General features: G+C 45.1%; 1 protein-coding gene across 4 annotated transcripts in view; it reads left to right on the top strand.

Annotated features, from left to right (window-relative positions):
* Nucleotides 1–17439, top strand: part of ANAPC1 (anaphase promoting complex subunit 1) — a 34163-nt gene extending 16724 nt beyond the window's left edge. For 2 of the 4 annotated variants that reach the window (XM_080615552.1, XM_080615551.1), the window contains exons 25-47: nucleotides 1450–1676; nucleotides 2869–2987; nucleotides 3779–4050; nucleotides 4928–5162; nucleotides 6303–6394; nucleotides 6566–6700; nucleotides 6842–6924; nucleotides 7077–7155; nucleotides 7773–7847; nucleotides 8564–8640; nucleotides 8872–8962; nucleotides 9052–9105; nucleotides 9401–9594; nucleotides 10009–10095; nucleotides 10583–10700; nucleotides 11528–11605; nucleotides 12037–12104; nucleotides 14217–14355; nucleotides 14733–14819; nucleotides 15360–15455; nucleotides 15781–15979; nucleotides 16440–16574; nucleotides 17210–17439. In XM_080615552.1, coding sequence (XP_080471678.1) covers nucleotides 1450–1676; nucleotides 2869–2987; nucleotides 3779–4050; nucleotides 4928–5162; nucleotides 6303–6394; nucleotides 6566–6700; nucleotides 6842–6924; nucleotides 7077–7155; nucleotides 7773–7847; nucleotides 8564–8640; nucleotides 8872–8962; nucleotides 9052–9105; nucleotides 9401–9594; nucleotides 10009–10095; nucleotides 10583–10700; nucleotides 11528–11605; nucleotides 12037–12104; nucleotides 14217–14355; nucleotides 14733–14819; nucleotides 15360–15455; nucleotides 15781–15979; nucleotides 16440–16574; nucleotides 17210–17325 — 2856 coding nt within the window. In that variant the 3' untranslated portion in view covers nucleotides 17326–17439. Of the gene's footprint in view, nucleotides 1–1449; nucleotides 1677–2868; nucleotides 2988–3778; nucleotides 4051–4927; nucleotides 5163–6302; nucleotides 6395–6565; nucleotides 6701–6841; nucleotides 6925–7076; nucleotides 7156–7772; nucleotides 7848–8563; nucleotides 8641–8871; nucleotides 8963–9051; nucleotides 9106–9400; nucleotides 9595–10008; nucleotides 10096–10582; nucleotides 10701–11527; nucleotides 11606–12036; nucleotides 12105–14216; nucleotides 14356–14732; nucleotides 14820–15359; nucleotides 15456–15780; nucleotides 15980–16439; nucleotides 16575–17209 lie in introns of those variants that run through there. The other 2 variants (XM_080615553.1, XR_013956604.1) reach the window with 2 other exon arrangements.
* Nucleotides 17440–17664: the final 225 nt, after the last annotated feature.

The raw sequence follows: 17664 nt of genomic DNA, 5'->3' as shown, positions 1-17664 counted from the left end.
AAACACCAAATTGTTTGTCATTTCTCAGGAGGGCAGGGTGGAGTTTCCTGTTTCAGACCGGACGCTGCCTCTATGGGTGGTGCAGTTCTCTATTGAGATCTGGGGGGTATTTATCAGAAGAAATTGGGTTTCATTCATCAGCTGGTCATTTACTTGTGCTTTGGTGTCATGTGTTACCCGTGAGCCTTAGGAAGAGCCTGGCTTCAATCTGTGATTCTGTATCTTTCCAGCTTGCTGAGGTATAAAACAGGGAAAATGACCAGTTTAGGGAGAGGTGTGTGGGGTTTGTGCCTAGTTTTATCCTACCAGTAATTCTCAGTGCTTGCCTTGTTATTTTTTACATTAATCTCCCATCTATGACAGATGGAAAAGAAAGGAATATACTGGCCCACCTTAGGGGCAGTGTCCGGATTATTCTGTCAGACTATAAGGAAGCTACATTCAGGAGAGCTGATTTCTGCAGAACTCTAAAAATAAAATGAATCATAGCATCCCACCCTGGTTTGGGTTGGAAAGGACCTTAAAGCTCATCCAGTTGCAACCCCTGCCATGGGCAGGGACACCTCACACTAGACCATGTTGCCCAAGGCTCTGACCAACCTGGCCTTGAACACTGCTGGGGATGGAGCATTTACCACTTCTTTGGGCAGCCTGTGCCAGGGCCTCACCACCCTCATAGTAAACTTCTTCCTTATGATGCTTCATGCACTGTGACAGCCTTGTCTGAAGCAAGTGTAAGACAAGCAGATTGTGGACAGACTCTGTTGCATCCTGTGCTGTTCTTGTCCTATGTGTCGCTTGTGTGATGTGACTTGATCTTAAAGGTCTTTTCCAACCTGGTTGATTCTATAGGGGAGGACAGAGTCTTAAACAAGCATTTTGTATAGAAAAAGGGCTTTTCCTCAGTGCTCCTAAGTTATGAAGTCCTTCAGTGGGGTTTTTTCTGGTCATGTATGGATCTCTGGTGTGGAGGTTCAAAACCATTCTTGTACTGTGGTGATGCCAGGGTTGGCCAACAGCAACAGGCATTTGGAATTCACTGCCATGCAGGCTGACTTTATTTTAATAGGAACCTTGGTTTTCCCAAGGTGGTTGTAGGAGGGAATCAAAATTAAAGCTCTAATTCATTCAAATATCAATGATCAGTCAAATAACACAGGTTTCTGACCAGAGTGAACAGAACAGGTTGAGGGTCAGTAGGTACCGGCACTTCTAAAAGCAGGTTGTCACCATGGTACTGTCTCTGGAGTTTAACCTCTGGTTTAATACCCATCCAAATGCTCATTTGGGTTCTGTTTTTCACTCTGAGAAAACAACACGTTTTCATATCCATCATAGATAACTATTTGTGTAGGCAGGAGGGGAAAACCCTTACCTAGATAACTGACAGTTACCAACATCCATGTGCATTACCAGCAACAACATCTTCCTTTCCTCTTGCCCTTGCAGTCTGTGGGCCCAGTGCTGTCCTCTGATATTCCCTCTGGGACTGAATCAGAAGAGGATGAGGATGGAATGAATGACATGAATGAGGAGGTGATGTCCCTGATCTGGAGTGAGGATCTGAGAGTGCAGGAAGTGCGCAGGCTCCTGCAGAGTGCCCGTCCTGTACGTGTCAATGTAGTGCAGATGCCAGAAGCCAGTGACCATGAATACATAGAAGAGAAAGAGAACAGGTAAAGAACTCTCTCTACTTATATCTTTCGTGTTAGTATTTCACTCAGGTGAGAAATGGTGTGAGTATTGTTGTTGGCTTAATGAAGTATGTCTAATCACACAGTGCAATGTAACTTAGTCTGACCTGAATGTTAAAGTAGGCAGGCCTGAGCGAAGGACACATGGAAGAGGGTTTGATTTCATAATCTGAGTCTTTTAAGCTCAGTCTACATCCAAACTCTGCTGTATTTGAGTTGGAGGACTCCTGGGATTGGAGCAAGATACTGGAAAGACTTGTAGTTTGAACCCCAAGCAGCGTGTTGAGCTCAGTTAGGGTTTGAAGGCAGATTGTAGCATCTTTTCCTCAGAATGAAATACAAGCAGGGCCTACTCTGTAGATAAAATGCCTCTGTAGAGAGCAAAGCATCATCTATCCCCTGCCTAAAACCGGAGAGCCCTTTGCTCAGGGCTGATCCTAGTTCTGAGCATAGCTTGGGTCAGGGGACTTAATTCATTCTACAGAAAGCAAATGCACTGTCCCATCCCTCTTTTTGTTGAAACCTCATATTGGAGCCATTCTATACCCAGTGGCCTCACAATTATCCCCATCCTGCTTCTTTATTGCCTTATTTTGGGGGTATTAAAAAGTATCTGCTTTAAAAAAACAGAAGCAAAGCAGAGTGCAGAACATCAGTAACATGTAAAACACCCTGCAGAAGTCGGCAACTAAAGGAATGCATCAAACTACAAGCTGAGTAATTTAACAAGTCTAGAAAGTGTTTCCAGAGTAAATGACAGAGGGCTGTGGTCAGCATTCTTGGAAGCACATCATTAATTCAGTGTACAACTTGTTACTAGATGTGATCACAGTCATAGCAGGATCCCATACAGCAATCAGCTTGGTTTGCTTTCTCCTTTCACCTTGTTTCTGAGATGGCCGCTGAATTCTCCATAGCACGGATTTATTTAACAGCACCTACCTTGAAGGGAAGATTCAACATGTTGTCAGCTGAAGTATAGCATTGAGATTAAACTTTTAAGGACTAAAGATTTGGTTCAGAAGTTTGGCCTGCTAAAAAAGGAAGGATAGTATGTTATCTTATCAGGGAAAAAATGGTCTGTCCAGTGCCTGTCGTCTGTAGGTTCATTTTACGTCATGTATTTGGACAAATCTTCCATGTTGGCTTGGTCTTGCTTTCATCTCCCCAACAGGTTGTTGCAGCTCTGCCAGCGAACCATGGCCCTACCTGTTGGACGAGGGATGTTCACTTTGTTCTCATATCATCCTGTTCCAACTGAGCAGCTGCCTATCCCGAAGCTCAATCTAACGGGTATGTTGGTCAGTGGTTTAGAATCATGGAATGGTTTGGGTTGAAGGGAGCTTAAAGCTCATCCGGTTCCAACCCCCTGCCACGGGCAGGGACCCCTTCCACTAGAGCAGCTTGCTCCAAGCCCCTGTGTCCAACCTGGCCTTGAACACTGCCAGGGATGGGGCAGCCACAGCTTCTCTGGGCACCCTGTGCCATAACCTCACTAGTTTTCTTCCAGAGAAATTCATTATTTAACAGAATGTGGTGGAATTTACCCATTTCTTTCTGAACCTCTTGTAATTTTTGTAGTATCTTTCTGCAAAGGGTTTCATAGCTTAAGTGTGCTTTCTGTGAAGAAGTAGCTCTTTCTGGTTTTGAACCTGCCACCTTCTGCTTTCTTCTCCTGGAATGGTCAAGGCCAGTGTTATCAAACACTGAGATGTTATGTCAGGTATATTCTGAGAAGCAGGGAGAAGTGAAGCAGCTGGTCAGTGTTGGGGTCATACAGGACACAGATGCTGCAAAGTCATAGAATCATAGAATCAACCACGTTGGAAAAGACCTCTAAGATCATCAAGTCCAACCATTACCCAGTAATAACATAACCATTACGTTACTCCATGTTGGTGGTTTTCTTGCTGTGCTGTGCTGCTGTCTTCTGACGTGTCTAAAGATACCTGAGGCTGTCTCAGATCAGAACTGTTACCTCACAAGCTGTCAGTGTTCACTCACTTGGCACCCTCCTGAAGCGGAACACTATTTCTGAAGCAGTTTGGCTTAACTGACTGCTTTACTGGTTCTCTCACTGGCAGGCCGTGCTCCTCCCAGGAACACCACTGTGGACCTGAACAGTGGGAACATCGACGTGCCTCCTAACATGGCTTGCTGGGCCAGCTTTCACAACGGGGTGGCTGCTGGCCTGAAGATAGCACCTGCCTCACAGATAGACTCTGCTTGGATTGTCTACAACAAGCCCAAAATTGCTGAACTCGCAAATGAGTACGCTGGCTTCCTCATGGCTCTGGGGCTCAATGGGCATCTCACAAAGCTTGCCACGCTCAACATTCACGACTACTTAACTAAGGTGAGCCCTTCCTTCAGAAACAACAGAGAAATAGCTATAGGACTTGAATTCTTTAAAGAAAACAGGAAAGAAAAGTGAACAGATGTCTTGAAACACTGAGTTGGGAGATGACTGGTGCAGGAGGATGAGAGTTGCTTCATTAATGTCAAGTGCTGCAGGACTTCATTTCTGTTTAAAAGATTTTCAGCAGTTTTGTCACTAAATCACAGAATCCCAGCCTGGTTTGGGTTGGAAAGGACCTTAAAACTCCTCCAGCTCCAACCCCTGCCACGGGCAGGGACACCTTCCACTGGAGCAGCTTGCTCCAAGCCCCTGTGTCCAACCTGGCCTTGAACACTGCCAGGGATGGGGCAGCCACAGCTTCTCTGGGCACCCTGGGCCAGCGCCTCAGCACCCTCACAGGGAAGAGCTTCTGCCTTATCTCCAACCTGAACTTCCCCTGTTTCAGTTTGAACCCGTTACCCCTTGTCCTCTCACTACAGTCCCTGATGAAAAGTCCCTCTCCAGCATCCGTGTATCCCCCTTCAGACACTGGAAGGCTGCTCTGAGGTCTCCACGCAGCTTCTCTTCTCCAGGCTGAACAGCCCCAATGTTCTCAGCCTGTCTCCATACAGGAGGTGCTGCAGCCTCTGACATCCTCGTGGACTCCTCTGGACTTGTTCCAACAGCTCCATGTCCTTATGCTGAGGACCCCAGCACTGCACACAGTGCTGCAAGTGGGGTCTGACCAGAGCAGAGTAGAGGGGCAGGATCACCTCCTTCACCTCATATTGTGCACAGCTCGTTGGGATGGGTGAATGGGACACTGGGACAAGTGTTTTTCCTTTGCTGAACACTTCTGATCTCTTTGGTTGTTGCTCTTTGTTTCCTTTCTCAGGGCCATGAGATGACAAGTATTGGCCTATTGCTTGGTGTGTCGGCTGCCAAGTTGGGCACTATGGATATGGCCATTACGCGCCTCCTAAGCATCCACATACCTGCCCTGCTACCACCAACCTCCACAGAGCTGGATGTCCCCCACAACGTGCAGGTGGCAGCTGTCATAGGAATAGGCCTTGTCTACCAAGGCACTGCTCACAGGCACACAGCTGAGGTTCTGCTGGCTGAAATAGGTACGTGCTGACACTGGCAGAAATGGGGTGGACACTGGGGGAGTCACAACATGTGAATGCACAACGCATCGGGGAGATGAGCATTTTAGCTGTGCATTTCCCACCACAATATTCACCTCTCATTTTCCAAACCTCATCTTTTGTTTTCAGAGGAGCAGAAGTTACTGTGACCTGTGTGTTTGTGTAGCATAGAACAATCATTGGATTTAGTGGAAGAAATATGGCAGCAGCATTGCTGGACTTAGATATTTTTCCATCTGGAAATGTTGTCTGATCAAAGGTGATCTGGAGTGCCAGAGACTTAGTAAAAGGAGATGTGTGACTACACATTCCTCCTGACCCAGATGCCATATCTGCAGAGATCCTGACCCCTGCAGCTTTTGAGCAGACCTGTTGTACACTGTATACCCAACACATCTGATGCTCCCCAGACATCTGTTGTTTCTCATGTCAGTCCGTGAGGTGGCTGCCACTGTAGAAACCAGAGGTGGAGGCACCGGGTGAGGGAAAAATGCTTTCCTCTTGCAAAGCCAAGTCCTTTTGGCTCACTAGGGTGGTGGAAATAGAGCCATGATGTCCTAAGTTCTCCTGTTCTGAATTCTGCTCCCCAGGCTTTCTAAACAGTAGTCAATAAGAGTTGATTCTGAACAGTAAATCTGATCCGAATTGTGTCTTCATTCTGTGCATAGTTCTTCTGATTTTATTTGTAACACTTAAGTTCTTACTCATGTCTATGTGTAACTTTAGCTGGAAGAGGCTGCATGGTCTATTAAATAGAGAATGGGATAAAGATCAGGGTGAAATTGTATCTGCTATGATTCTGGTCATTTGATCTGTGCAGTCTTTTCTAGCAGCAGCTTTTGAACTCTGCTGACAGCATTTGGGTAGGTTTAGAGGTCTTAAAGTTTGCATGGTTGTGACATGGTATTTTCACTGTGTCTCTGAATTCCAACCATACCATTTAGTGACAAAACCTGGTTCTGGAGGGTTTGCCTTTTTTGAATTAAGTGACAGTTACTTGTAATTCCACTGAAAACTTTCCTGACTTTTTCCTCATTTCATTAGGAATATAGAGCTTTTTTAAACACTGTTACTTGGCTGAATTCTAGAAGATGAATTTCAGTGGTTTGTGTTCTCCAGGCCGTCCCCCTGGACCAGAAATGGAGTACTGCACTGACAGAGAGTCCTATTCCCTTGCATCTGGGCTAGCCTTAGGCATGGTTTGCCTGGGGGTAAGTGTCTGAATTGCAACTGCAGTTAGTAGAAGAATCATTATACGTTGAAGTGGGGTGATAAGAGCTGTTTCATCCTTGACTCCCAGCTGCCTTGGACGAAAAGCATTTTTATTCCTCATGTAGGAAGGCATTCCCATATTAATTCTTCTCCTTCTCTTCATCCCTTAGCATGGAAGCAATCTGATAGGCATGTCAGACCTCAATGTTCCCGAGCAGCTTTACCAGTACATGGTAGGGGGTCACAGGAGATTCCAGGCAGGGATGCACAGAGAGAAGCACAAGTCTCCCAGTTACCAAATCAAGGTGTGTGTTGATTTTTGCATGTTTAAGCTGAAGACAGCAGTAGTTGGAAGTCTGAGAGGTCTGTGTCTACCCCAAGTGACTTTGAAAGTCTACATCACTACAGGTTTTGCTGCTCTGAAAGCATGTGTTGTGTTTTCATAGGAGGGAGACACCATAAATGTGGATGTTACTTGTCCTGGTGCCACACTTGCCCTTGCTATGATCTACCTAAAGACTAACAACAGGTACAAACCTTGGAATTGCTCAGACGTGTGGCAGTGACTTGTGATAGCAGTTTAACCTGCTGTTATGTTGGCTCTGCTTTGTGTGGCTTACTCAGTTTTGTGAGCTGCTGAAATCTGATGTGGAAACCCAATTCCTTCACTGTGCTCTGCAGATCCATTGCTGACTGGCTTCAAGCCCCAGATACCATGTATTTACTGGACTTCGTAAAACCAGAGTTCCTTTTATTGAGGGTAAGATTTTCTTCTGTGTCATTTCTCAGTCTATTTAATGATACAAAAACTGTATTACTTGGGTTTTTAAATCCAGCCACATCCAGAATCCTTTTGAGAGCTGGTAACCCTGTTGCTTGCCAACCAAACTAGTACCTTCACTGTCTGCTTGTAGTAAGCCGCTTGTCAGACAGCACTAGAGACAGAATTTATTGAGGAAATACTTGAATGATACGTTTTATGGGATGTTTAAATGTTTAAATGTTTAATAAGTTTAATTAGTTAAATGTTTAATAAGTTCTTATTGCTTTTCCCATTAATTATGAATTAATTTCACAATAGAATATAAGTTAGGGCTCAGCACCTAAGCCCATAGTGAATTTTCATCTCAGTTTACCACCTAAGGATACAGACTTCGTTATACAGGATTTATTCTGTGGTTCTTTTCCCTGCAAGCAGAACTTGCATCTCTTAAAAGCTACTTTGTCATTTCTGACAGGAAGGTTGAGAAACAGTGAAAAGCTGCTAGCGAGTGGCTGGATTGTCTGTGGATGCAATCAGCACATTAAAATATACCATTGATGTTTGTGTAGCTTTATTTCCTTCCTTATGTCTTTGGCTTTCTCACTTGTTTTCAGACCTTGGCTCGATGCCTGATCCTGTGGGATGACATCTTGCCCAACTCCAAGTGGGTTAATAGCAACGTGCCTCAAGTAGGTATTTATGTTTCATGTGTTTCATTCCCAGTTTTCATCTCACTGGGTTGTTCTGCGTGTGAACATTCCCATAGTACATGAGCTGCCCAGGAAAATGTATGTTGTGTTCACATGGCAAGGATGAATGTTACATCGGATTCCTGAATCATTAGGGGAGCACTGAGGACTCCCATGCCATCATCCTAAAAAGGAAAGGGTGAAGGAGGGATGAAGCTGCTCAAGACAGAAAATGGTGCCAGAAAGAGTTTAAGCTTATCTCCACACTGACCAAGCAAGAAGTGAGGTGCAGCACTGCTTCAGTTTCAGTTGAGCATTAGGAATAGCTTTTCAGCAGTAAAATTCCAAGATATGTTGTATGGAATTTTAAAGAGCAAATTAGGTCAGTATCTATCAGAAATACAGGATGCTGATGGTCTATATGGCCTCTTGGGGTCTCATCCTGTTCTGTTTTCTCTCATATTTGAGTACATACAGAAACACAAATCTTGCCATTGTTTTACAAATCTTTAAGGGACCAGATCCAGCAGCAGTGAAGGGTGTCCCTTTGGATCAGAAGTACAATGGAGCAATAGCATATGGGGGGAAAAAACCCAAACAGCTTTATATGCCTGTGAACAGACCTGCTTTGTATCCCTTATGAACCCTTGATACCCAGTTTCAGTTAGTTAATCACCTTCTCTGGATTAGTGTCATTATCTCATATCTTTCTATAGATCATAAGAGAGAACAGTATATCTCTTCAAGCAACAGAGCTGCCTTCATCTGAAGACCTGAGTTTAGAAACCCTGGCGTAAGTAACATGGAAAAAGTTATTCTGCAAAATGCAGCTGAACTCTATGGAGATACCACCATGAAAACCCCTCTCCCTTGTTATTTAGGGGATTTTACTCTGTTTTCTCCAAAGGATAAGTCTGTCTCTTCAATCTTTTCCTCTTTTACTACTTCTAAAGGAGTTTGGGATGTGTGTTCAGATGAGGACAAGAGAAGCGTTGAGTCATTTCTTGCTTGTGTTGTTTCTTAGGCAGGCTCATGTCTACATCATTGCTGGAGCGTGTTTGTCACTGGGATTTCGATTTGCTGGGTCAGAAAATCTGGCAGCATTTAAGTGCTTGGTAAGAGGGTTTATTTTCCCCTTCACTTTCCATTGAACTATAACTTACCTTTTGTGGCTATATTTAATATGCATTTCTCTTCTTTCCAGTACAAATATGCAACAGATTTCCTCAAGTGTTTGTCAGCACCAACAGCTTCAATAGTAAGTTCTTTCCAGTTTTCTCTCGGTGAAAAGGAGGAGGTTTTGCTGTGTAATGCACTTCGATAAACCTCACCAAAACCTTAATGGAAACAAAACCATCCCTTTTACTTTTCAATATTACTATCGAATGTGGCAGGGCTATGAATCATTTTTAAGGACTTTGCTGGTCTTCACTCTCCCTCTCTCTGTAGAATGTGGTTTTTGAACTCTGGGGTAGAAAGCAGTGTATTAGGTCAAGCAGAAGTGTGTGTTTGACCGCAGAAGTGTAATAATGCTCTCCCTATTCTGCTTGAAGACAGGTCACTATAACCTTGAAACATGCTTGAGTGTGCTGCTGCTGGCTCTTGCAATGGTGATGGCTGGCTCTGGAAACCTGAAAGTCCTTCAGCTTTGCCGGTTCATGCACAAGAAGACAGGTGGAGAGATGAACTATGGGTTCCATCTGGCTCACCACATGGCTTTGGGGCTGCTCTTCCTGGGAGGAGGAAGGTAACTTCCCATTTCCAAAGACAAGGGTTTTATCTTTCATCTCTCCTGCAAAAGCTTTAGCAGTGGGTACTTCACTTGATTTAATAACATCTGGATGCATAAAGACATCGAATCATAGAATCAACTAGGTTGGAAAAGACCATCAAGTCCAGCTATCTTCTGTTGCAAATGGAAGTCTTGTTTTCTTCTAGATACTGCATCACTTAAATGCCATAGGAATGTTTCTGGCTTGTGGCTTGTGTTTATTTCCTGCCACTACATGGTTATTTTGGCTGCTGTAGGAGCACACTTGTAACTTCCTTACCTATATGTACTTTACAACTGTTCTTCCCTTCCCTGGGACACCAAAAGACTTTGAACACCTCTGGCCAGTGTTTGTTAGCCCAGAAACTAATAGATAATGTTGTTCTACAGATACTCACTGAGCACTTCCAACTCCTCCATTGCTGCTCTCCTCTGTGCTCTGTACCCGCACTTCCCGGTTCACAGCACGGACAATCGGTAAGAGTTTGCAAGGGTTCATGTTTCCTGCAGCTCAATCATCTTACAAAGCTGTTATCTAGAGGCAAGTGATCCAGAATTTGTACCTATGTGCTCTGCAAATTAATGTTTGGAGGTTTAAACAAAAAAAGAAGTGGAAAACAGAAGAAATAAGTGAAGATACAAGGTGATGGTAGTGATCTTTGAGCAGTGAGGAACTGCAGGCAGGTTTCTGCAGGCTCTAAGGTGTGCTCCTGGGACTTGACTGTTCCAGTTTGCTCAGCTGAAAAGATTTTCATGCAGGATGTGTTCATCTGTGACTCTGAATTGGTTTTAGTTATAATTTGTTACTCCCTGTTCCGTTAGCTAACGCATTAGAGAAATACAAAGCCTACTGTATTACTCCAGGTTTCTCTGCTGGATTTGGCTATTGAGGTGTGGAGTTGATGTTTGGGGGTTATTCCCTGCCTGTTCTGCACAGTGCTGAATTCCTTATTCCCACACACAGGTACCACCTTCAGGCTCTGCGTCACCTCTATGTGCTGGCGGCAGAACCGAGGCTCTTAACGCCCGTTGATGTGGATTCAAACACTCCTTGCTATGCACTGATAGAGGTGACATATAAGGTAAACAGTCTGGAGGAGTGAGGGCCTTTGAGAAGGTGGGGGAGACAGCTGAAGGCTCTCTGCCAAAGGCGTGCTCTTCTCATTGTTGTGGTCAGCAGTCTTGGTTTGTGGTCAGCTTGTGGTGGAGAGGAGCCAAACTCTACGCAAGTAATAGAAGGGTCATACTCAGCCCACTCAAACCTTATGTGTGCTTTGATGTCACCTTGAGAGCAGAATACAGGGCAAGGAGAAGGCACTACAAAGTCTTTAAACAGTCAATTGTGTGATGACTGACCCAGTATCCTCTTTCTAAAGAGGAAGGGCTTTCAAAGGCACAGAGGTGGTTGAAGCCATCCGTGGTTTGAAAAGCCTTCTCCTAATGCTGCTGGAATGGGCAACTTGGCATTTGTCCGTGGTGTTTGGCTGATGTGTCTTTTAGGAAAGGTTCGTTTTTATGGGATCTATTTTGTACAGGCTCATTTGAGACAGATGATGCTTATAAAAGGACTAAAAGGGATTTCAGGTGAGAAGAGATGCAGCATAGATCCCTTGTGGCTCTGGCAAAGAGTTCTGCATGTTCAGGACATAGTTTATTATTCAAACGTTCAGATTTCAGTTGAAGTGTGCCTGACTTGCACAATGTTGTGTTGATACATTGATGGGAAATACCTTTAGTTTAGGCTTATGTTTCCTGACATAAAGGTAATGCTAAGTCATGTATTTACTCAGAACTCAGGAACAGAAACTGACTGAAGCTGCCAGTGAAGTTGTTGAAAATGAGATGAAAGTTTTCTTTCTTTTCACACAAAAATGAGCTTTACTAATGTGTGAACACTGGTGTTTTGAAGGGCACACAGTGGTATGCAGAAGCCACCGAGGAACTGATGGCACCCACGCTCCTTCCAGAGCTTCACTTACTGAAGCAGGTAAAGGAAGTCTCCCTTTAATGAAGGACTTAATCACCCACTTTGTGTCACAAGCAGTGCAAGAACGGATTGAGTGACCTTTCTTTGATTCCCTGTCCAACCTTAGCCACACTCTGGACAATGCTGTCCCATAGTAATGACTCCAAAGACAAGTCTGTCACTGTGGAGCATGTGCTCAATCATGCCACATGCTTCTCTTTGGTCTTTATCATAATGCTTTCAAGATCTGTTGTAGCAGGGAGTTCCCTGTGCCAGCAAGCTTTGCTGTGGGACAGCAAAACTAGGTGCTCTTCTTTCTGAGTTTTCTGGGTGGGCAGCACTGCAAAAGGGCACGTGCTATTGTAAGGGCTGAGGAACTGTAAACTTGTGTACAAACTCTTTCATTTAATGATTCTGTCTATATCTAGTAACAATAATGCTTCCATTGACAGATCAGAGTGAAGGGACCACGGTACTGGGAATTAGTAATAGATCTAAGCAAGGGAACAAATCATCTGAAGTGAGTATTCTTTATAATACATTATAGTACAATGCTTAACTGACTAATGACCTTGTAGTAATAGTTTTCAAGTGCTTTTTTAAAGCATCCTGTACTCGTAACACCTACAGTTTAGAAAGAAATCTGGTTTTGATGGCTTCACTGTTGTGCATTTGACAGCATTTCAGGGTGAAAAAAGAAACTGCGTAGTTGGTTTCACCTCTTGATGTGAATAACTCATGCAAAAACAGAGCAGGGGAAAACCTGATAGTAGAAACCGCAGCTATTGGGATTGAGTAGGAGCAGAAACCCTCTTCAACTCATGCTTTTAGTTTAGTTTTGAGTTGATGTGATGTCATATTTCCCAGACTGTTGATACAGTGGTTCAGTAACTGTTACTGCTTTTCTCACGTGAAGTATACAAAGTGCTGCTGCTGCCTTTAACCTCTATGTTTAAATGTGTGGCAACTGAAAAACAGAAGTCTTACCAGAATACACTATCTGTGGGTAACATCGTTCTCATCTTTGCCTCTAACAGCCTACAGCGTAACTTGCTGCTGTGAGTAGTGCTGAGAAGCCAGCTGCATCTTTCATCAAAAACATGGGTTTTCTAGTTCATTCAGATGCTTCTACTGAGATGAAATTAGGCACCACAATGCAGCATCTCTGGGTCCTGCCTTTAATGATGACAGGCAGGACTGATGTAGAATGCAGATTCCTCCAGATCAGGAGGCACATATGGATTCATTTGCTGCACCAGAGCTCCAGCAGCCAGCCTTGTTCTGCTGGCTTCACTTTACCATACTTGAGTGCTTGTTTGTCCAAAAGAGCCTTCCTGTGCCACAGCAGAAACCGGGGTAGGTGACTGAAGAGCTTGCTGCTTTTGGGACTTATCTGTTCTTACCTGTTCTCCAGCTGCTTTGCATCTGTCACATCATCTCCTCAGCCCATTAGAGCAGTAGGGACCTGCCTGGCAGTGTTTTGGAGATAAACACGTGTGAGAAATAATTTTCCCTATCTTACTACCTGTGAATTGCTCTATATTGTTATGTTAAGCAGTTTCAGTACAAACAGGTTAGTTATTTTAAGGATGCCCAGTGCCTACAGTTTATGGTGCAACTGATACTCCAGATGAGGTAAACATGCAGCTGCTGTGCAATAGTGTCACTCTGAGCCTGAGCTGCTGCACACTTTTGTTGTTGGCTTGGTCAGGAATAGTAGTGTTTGTTGCGTTTCTGCTTTTGGGGGTTTTTGGTTTGGTTCTCAATGAAGAAAGGACCATCACCTGTGGATACCGGCTTGCATGGTTTTCCTTGGTGCTGGAGCTCATCCTAGAGGAGTCTAACAGGAACATGCAATGACTTCAGGCAGTTATATTCCTTATACCAGTAAGGCTTATCCTTTTTTCATCACCAGTGTCTGCCAATACATCACCACTTGACAGCAGCCTGTCCTGCAGATACCAAGTTTTCTATGTATACATGACTGAGGCAGGGTTTAAATTATCAGGACAAAGCCTACGTGGGGATACGGGCCTCTTGAGGGTTCCCAAACACAGGAGGGACGTGAAGCTGTTGGAGCGAGGCCAGAGGAGGCCATGGAGATGCTGCGAGGGCTGGAGCAGCTCTGCTCTGGAGCCAGGCTGAGAGAGCTGGGCTGGGGCAGCCTGGAGAAGAGAAGGCTCCTGAAGGGGAGACCTGAGAGCAGCTCCAGTGCCTGAAGGGGCTGCAGGAAACCTGGAGAGGGGCTTGGGACAAGGGCCTGTAGGGACAGGCCAAGGGGAATGGCTTGAACCTGCCAGAACAGGGGAGACTGAGCTGAGCTCTTAGGCAGAAGCTCTTCCCTGTGAGGGTGCTGAGGCGCTGGCCCAGGGTGCCCAGAGAAGCTGTGGCTGCCCCATCCCTGGCAGTGTTCAAGGCCAGGTTGGATACAGGGGCTTGGAGCAAGCTGCTCCAGTGGAAGGTGTCCCTGCCCGTGGCAGGGGTTGGAGCTGGAGGAGCTTTAAAGCCCCTTCCAACACAAACCAGGCTGGGATTCTGAGTCTATGATATTATTGTATCTAAACTGTTGGAGGTCACATTTCCTTCACTGTGTATGTGTACTGATTTAAAGCAAGCACTGTTGTTATTGCAGATCAATTCTTTCCAAGGGTGGTGTCCTGTACGTGAAGCTGAGAGCAGGGCAGCTCTCCTACAAGGAGGACCCAATGGGCTGGCGCAGCCTCTTAGCACAGACTGTCACTCACCGCAACTCAGAAGCTCGGGCATTCAAGGTATTGGTCCCAAAGTGCTTTCCTGCCAGGAATGCTGCCTCTGGGAAGGCTGAGGGAAGCACAGCAGGTCCTGCTGTGTTCTTTACCTCCAGCATTTGGCTCTGCCACATGATTATGAGTAAGAAGGTACTTGGCTTTGCTTGAGGGAAAGGAAGTGTGGTGGCTTTCACAGAGCATGTAATGAGCTTGAGCTAAGAATGGATGTTTGCTGTGGGCAGACAGAAGTGTTGGACACAGTTTGCTTACAATGTGCTTTATGTTGGTTCCAGTCTTGTCACTTGTGTGCTGGGGAAGGAAGGATTGGGTATAAATCGCTACTACATTTGTGCAGTAAACCCAAAATGTTCGGTTTATGTGCGTTTTGATCTCTTTTTTAGCCAGAAGCAATTTCAGCTTTCACCTCTGATCCTGCTCTGTTTTCATTTGCTGATTACTTCTGCAAACCAACTGGGAACATGGGCCAGGTATGGTGCCTACGTGTGGACTAGCATGGTTTCTTGTTTGCAGGAATAACAGGTGGGAAAAACCTACGTTAAACTGAGGAACAGAATTCATTCCTTTGGGTCATGCAGATGGGAATATTCTAAGGGATTTTTTTATAACATGAAGGTGTAAAACAATACTTCTGGTTGGCATTTTTTATATGACAGTTGCTGCTAGTTGTGTCCAATAGTTGTATTCATTGCATAATGTGTTTAACAAATACTGAAAGCCCAGTTCAGTGTCCTGAAGCATTTAGGTGAAGTCACTGCTTGAAGGGTTGGGCTGTTTTACACTCTATTTCTTTGCGCTAAACAATTTGAGGGAGTAAAATCCAACTACTTTAGGCCTACTTTTAATAAGCCCAAGAATGAAAGTGAGCTGTGTAGCATTGTCAGCTACCACTCATTGATGCAGTGTCAGTGCATGGGTTAACTTTAATGGAAGGAAATGTGAGCAAAGCAAGAACCTGAAATCAAGTGTCGCCAGCATGTGCTCTGTGTTAAACATGTGTCTTTTATCAGAAACAGGAAATCCTGGATCTTTTCTCTTCAATTCTTTATGAGTGTGTTACCCAAGAAAATCCAGAGATGCTGCCCACGTACATAGCCATAGATCAGGTGGAGTAAACTCTTGCTTTCTTAAAGCTATGCTTGGGCAAAGAGTATTGGGTTTGCATGTGGTTTTATAGAGGACAGAAAGGAAGAAGGGGAGACATTAGTGATAGCAGAGATTTTAAAAGCTGGAACATAGTCTAAGGTAATGAGAACTGAAACTGCACAAGAAGCATTAACTGGCGGCTTCTCAGTAGGTGCTGAGGAGGGGGGCCCTTGCAAGGTGGGGTTTGAGGATTCATTTACTTGGTGTCTGAGACAGCCCTGAGCAATATCGCTTCCCTCCTCCACTTCACGCTCTCACAGTCACTTTGTGTCTGCCCTCCACTAGGCTGTGAGGAGATTAGAACGAAAAGAGATGTCTGAGACGTTTGAGCTGTGGCAGATAAAGCTGGTGCTGGAGTTCTTCAGCTCCAGAAGTCACCAGGAGAGGATGAGCAGGAATCCCAACCGAGGACTCTTCATGAACTCCGAATTTCTGCCCGTGATGAAGTGCACTATAGATAATACATTGGATCAGTGGCTTCAAGGTATAGAGAAGAAAGCTTTAGTCCTCCAGCCATGGTTGGCATTTAGTGTTCTTATCTTCTTGCTGATCAGGGTTGACTTTTTTGTCTCAAAAGTACTGAAAACTGATAACTGAAGGGAAGGCACTTGTGTGTCAGCATAAACCAACATGGTTTCAGTTTTGTGCATTTGGTGTGAAGCATTGACTACTGGGGGGAAGGTTAGTTAATGTGGAAGGTTTGGCTTCCCAGAGAAAATGCTTTCCTGATATCACACTGGGAGAACTTTCTAGAAGCAAAAGCAAGGGATGATCACAGCAGAGAGCAGGGTGGCCATGGCAGGAGGAGGAAGGTTTGCGAACAAACCCTTTGCTCACCTTCTGTGGGGAGATGGAGACTCTTTTCCGTGGGCTTTTTCTGTGGAGATAGTGTTGTCTTGCCTCTCTGCTCCCTCAGTTTCACCAGGACATGTTGTGTGTTACAGCTGGAGGGGATGTGTCTCTGCATTCCTATCTCAGCGGGCAGCCCACAGAGGAATCTCAGCTCAGCATGCTGGCTTGCTTCCTCATCTACCACTCTGTCCCCACGCCAGGCCAGCTGGCTGCTGGTGGCTTGGAAGGTAAGACTGGGGTGACAGCGTCCTCTGAAAGCTGGTCCATTGATGTTTAGTCTTTAATTGTCTCAAATTAAAGGTACAAACTTTATGCAGGGCTAAAGAAGCCAGAATTAGCTTAGATACAAAAAGCCTCAGCTTTTTCCTGACCTGCAGTTAAGGATGTTCTTGCAGGCAGCAGTTAGAGAAGCTGTGACAGGGGGAAGTGTTCTTTTTGTTGAGCTGGCTGTATCCTGAATGTCCTTAAAGCTTTCCTATAAGCACCTATTCAGGCAGTCACCAGCTCCTCTATGTTTCCTGGACCCTTTCACTAGGCAGCTGTTCCTCTCTCCCTCCCTCAGCCCAGGCTGGGGGTGCACCAGTCCTCTGCTTGCCTAAGGCCTGTCAGCTTGTAACAGAAATGCAGCTGCACTTTGATTTGGGGAACTGAGGCTTGCTTAGGGCTGTGAGAGGACTGTTCCCACCTCAGTGGTGAGAGAAGGCTGAGGCTGAAGGCTTCCTGCAGGCTACAGCCCCCCAGCCTGGAGAGTGGCACCCTGAGAGTACAGGAGGTCTCATCTTGGGTGATCTCTAGTTCGGATTCTCTGTTGGGCATTACACCCTGGACATGTTCCTTTTCCTTCCTCCTTTCTTCTCTTTAGGAAGCACAAACTTCTCTGAGCTGCTTCTGAAGTTCAAGCAGTTGAATATGCCAGTCCGTGCGCTACTGAGGCTCGCTCCTCTGCTCCTCAGAAACCCACAGGCCATGGTGCTGTAGCTGCAGGAGGGCAGAGCTCCATGCTGGTCAGTGCTTTTCAATGCCAGGTAAAATGTACTTGATTTTGTAGCTTCCCAAACAACGTCAGCTTCAAACCTGTCCCTGGATGTGGTGACTGTGACCAGGAGTTATTTATAAATTGTTACAATGAATAATTCAAAAGAAATTGTAAAAGTGAACTAAGAATAAATTTACTTTTGTAACTAAGGGGTCTTTACAACTGTGTGGGGTTTGATGGGTTCTGGAAAGCCCTTGGCTGGGAACTGAACAATTTCCTTGTTGTTGTAAACCCTTTGCTTGTCATTTATCCACCTTCATGAGGGGCTGTAGATTGCAGGA

This window comes from Psittacula echo (assembly GCF_963264785.1).
Source record: "Psittacula echo genome assembly, chromosome: 4".
Taxonomy (NCBI): domain Eukaryota; kingdom Metazoa; phylum Chordata; class Aves; order Psittaciformes; family Psittacidae; genus Psittacula; species Psittacula echo.
Note: the sequence above shows the minus strand (reverse complement) of the source record. Positions and strands in the feature narration are given on the sequence as shown.